We start from the raw sequence: 1,358 nt of genomic DNA, 5'->3' as shown, positions 1-1,358 counted from the left end.
TTTCATTGTTATTATTTTATTGCCATTTTGCTTTTTTAGATGTGTACAGCAGACTAAAACATTAATGAGATAAATTGATTTTTGTCCCATAACATTACAAAGCTGATTTCGACTAAGCCCCAGAAGAAAAGAGCCAGGGTGCTATAGTCATCTTAGCTTAGCATCTTGGCTTCTTTGTGTCTGTAGTTGTTGGAACATTGAAGAGACGCTTCAAGAAATACAGTTGCAGGATTCCAGAAAGAATAATAACGAGGCTCTGGGCTGTCGACCACCAGTTCACGTAGTTATAGTTTGAATGGGTAAGGAAAAAGTCAGCCATTTTCCTCATCCGGGCAAAGTTGTAGTATCGCCACATGTGAAAGATATTGTTCTGCACCTTTTGTGTGCTGTCCTATAAGAGAAAATTTTAAAGGGGATTCTTCCAAACCCCCATCTAGCCTCACCTGGGTGCTCACCAGCACTAACCTACCTGGAAGTCAAATCATTTACCCATACAGTTTTAAGATGTACAATACTATTATAGTTGTTGACAAATGTTGTGTTTGCTATGTATGAAATATGATCTGGATTTGAGTTTACAATTTTTGTTTTTGTTTTTCGAGACAGGGTCTCACTTGTTTGCCCAGGCGGGAGTACAGTGGCGCAGTCACAGCTCACTGCAGCCTCAACCTTCTGCGCTGAAGCGATCTTCCCACCTCAGCCTCCCTAGTAGCTGGGACTACAGGCACATGCCACCACATCTGACTAGTTTTTGTATTTTTTTTTGGTTTCGTTTTGTAGAGACAGGGTTTTGCCATGTTGCCCACGCTCATCTCGAACTCCTGGGCTCAAGAGATCCACCCACACTGGCCTCCCAAAGTGTTGGGGTTACAGACATGAGCCACTGCCCCGGCCTTTTCTTTTCTTTTGTTTTTAAATAATGGAAAATTTCAGTTCTCAAACTAGGGAGCTCTTCCAGAGGACCTCTAGATTTAGATGTACTCAGCACATTGTTACCATTTCAGGTGATGTTTTATATTCTCTGTATATAGTAGAAGACAAGAGCCTGTGGACTTTAAGGCCAGATGGTAAATATTTTTGGCTTTGCAGGCCCTTGTGACTGCTGAACTCTGCCACTGTAGTACAAAAGCAGCCACAGACAATATGTAATTGTCAAATGAGCATGGCTGTGTTTCAAGAAAACTTCCATTTACAAAAACAGGCAGTGAGTTTTTGTGCATCTAGGAGAGACTAAGAAAGTGAAAAGTGGGCCATGTGCAGTGGCTCACGCCTGTAATCCCAACACTTTGGGAGGCCGAGGTGGGCGGGTTACCTGAGGTCAGGAGTTTGAGATCAGCCTGGCCAACATGGTGAAACTC

At 42.9% G+C, this 1,358-nt stretch overlaps 1 protein-coding gene across 1 annotated transcript in view; it reads right to left on the bottom strand.

Moving 5' to 3' along the window:
* TMED6 (transmembrane emp24 protein transport domain containing 6) overlaps nucleotides 1-1,358 on the bottom strand; it is a 7,725-nt gene continuing 6,367 nt past the window's right edge. The window contains exon 4 of the mRNA XM_011931987.1: nucleotides 1-391. Coding sequence (XP_011787377.1) covers nucleotides 158-391 — 234 coding nt within the window. The 3' untranslated portion in view covers nucleotides 1-157. The remainder of the gene's footprint in view (nucleotides 392-1,358) is intronic.

Source organism: Colobus angolensis, unplaced genomic scaffold, assembly GCF_000951035.1.
Source record: "Colobus angolensis palliatus isolate OR3802 unplaced genomic scaffold, Cang.pa_1.0 Scaffold93, whole genome shotgun sequence".
Classification (NCBI taxonomy): Eukaryota; Metazoa; Chordata; class Mammalia; order Primates; family Cercopithecidae; genus Colobus; species Colobus angolensis.
This window is presented reverse-complemented; position numbering and strand designations above follow the sequence as displayed.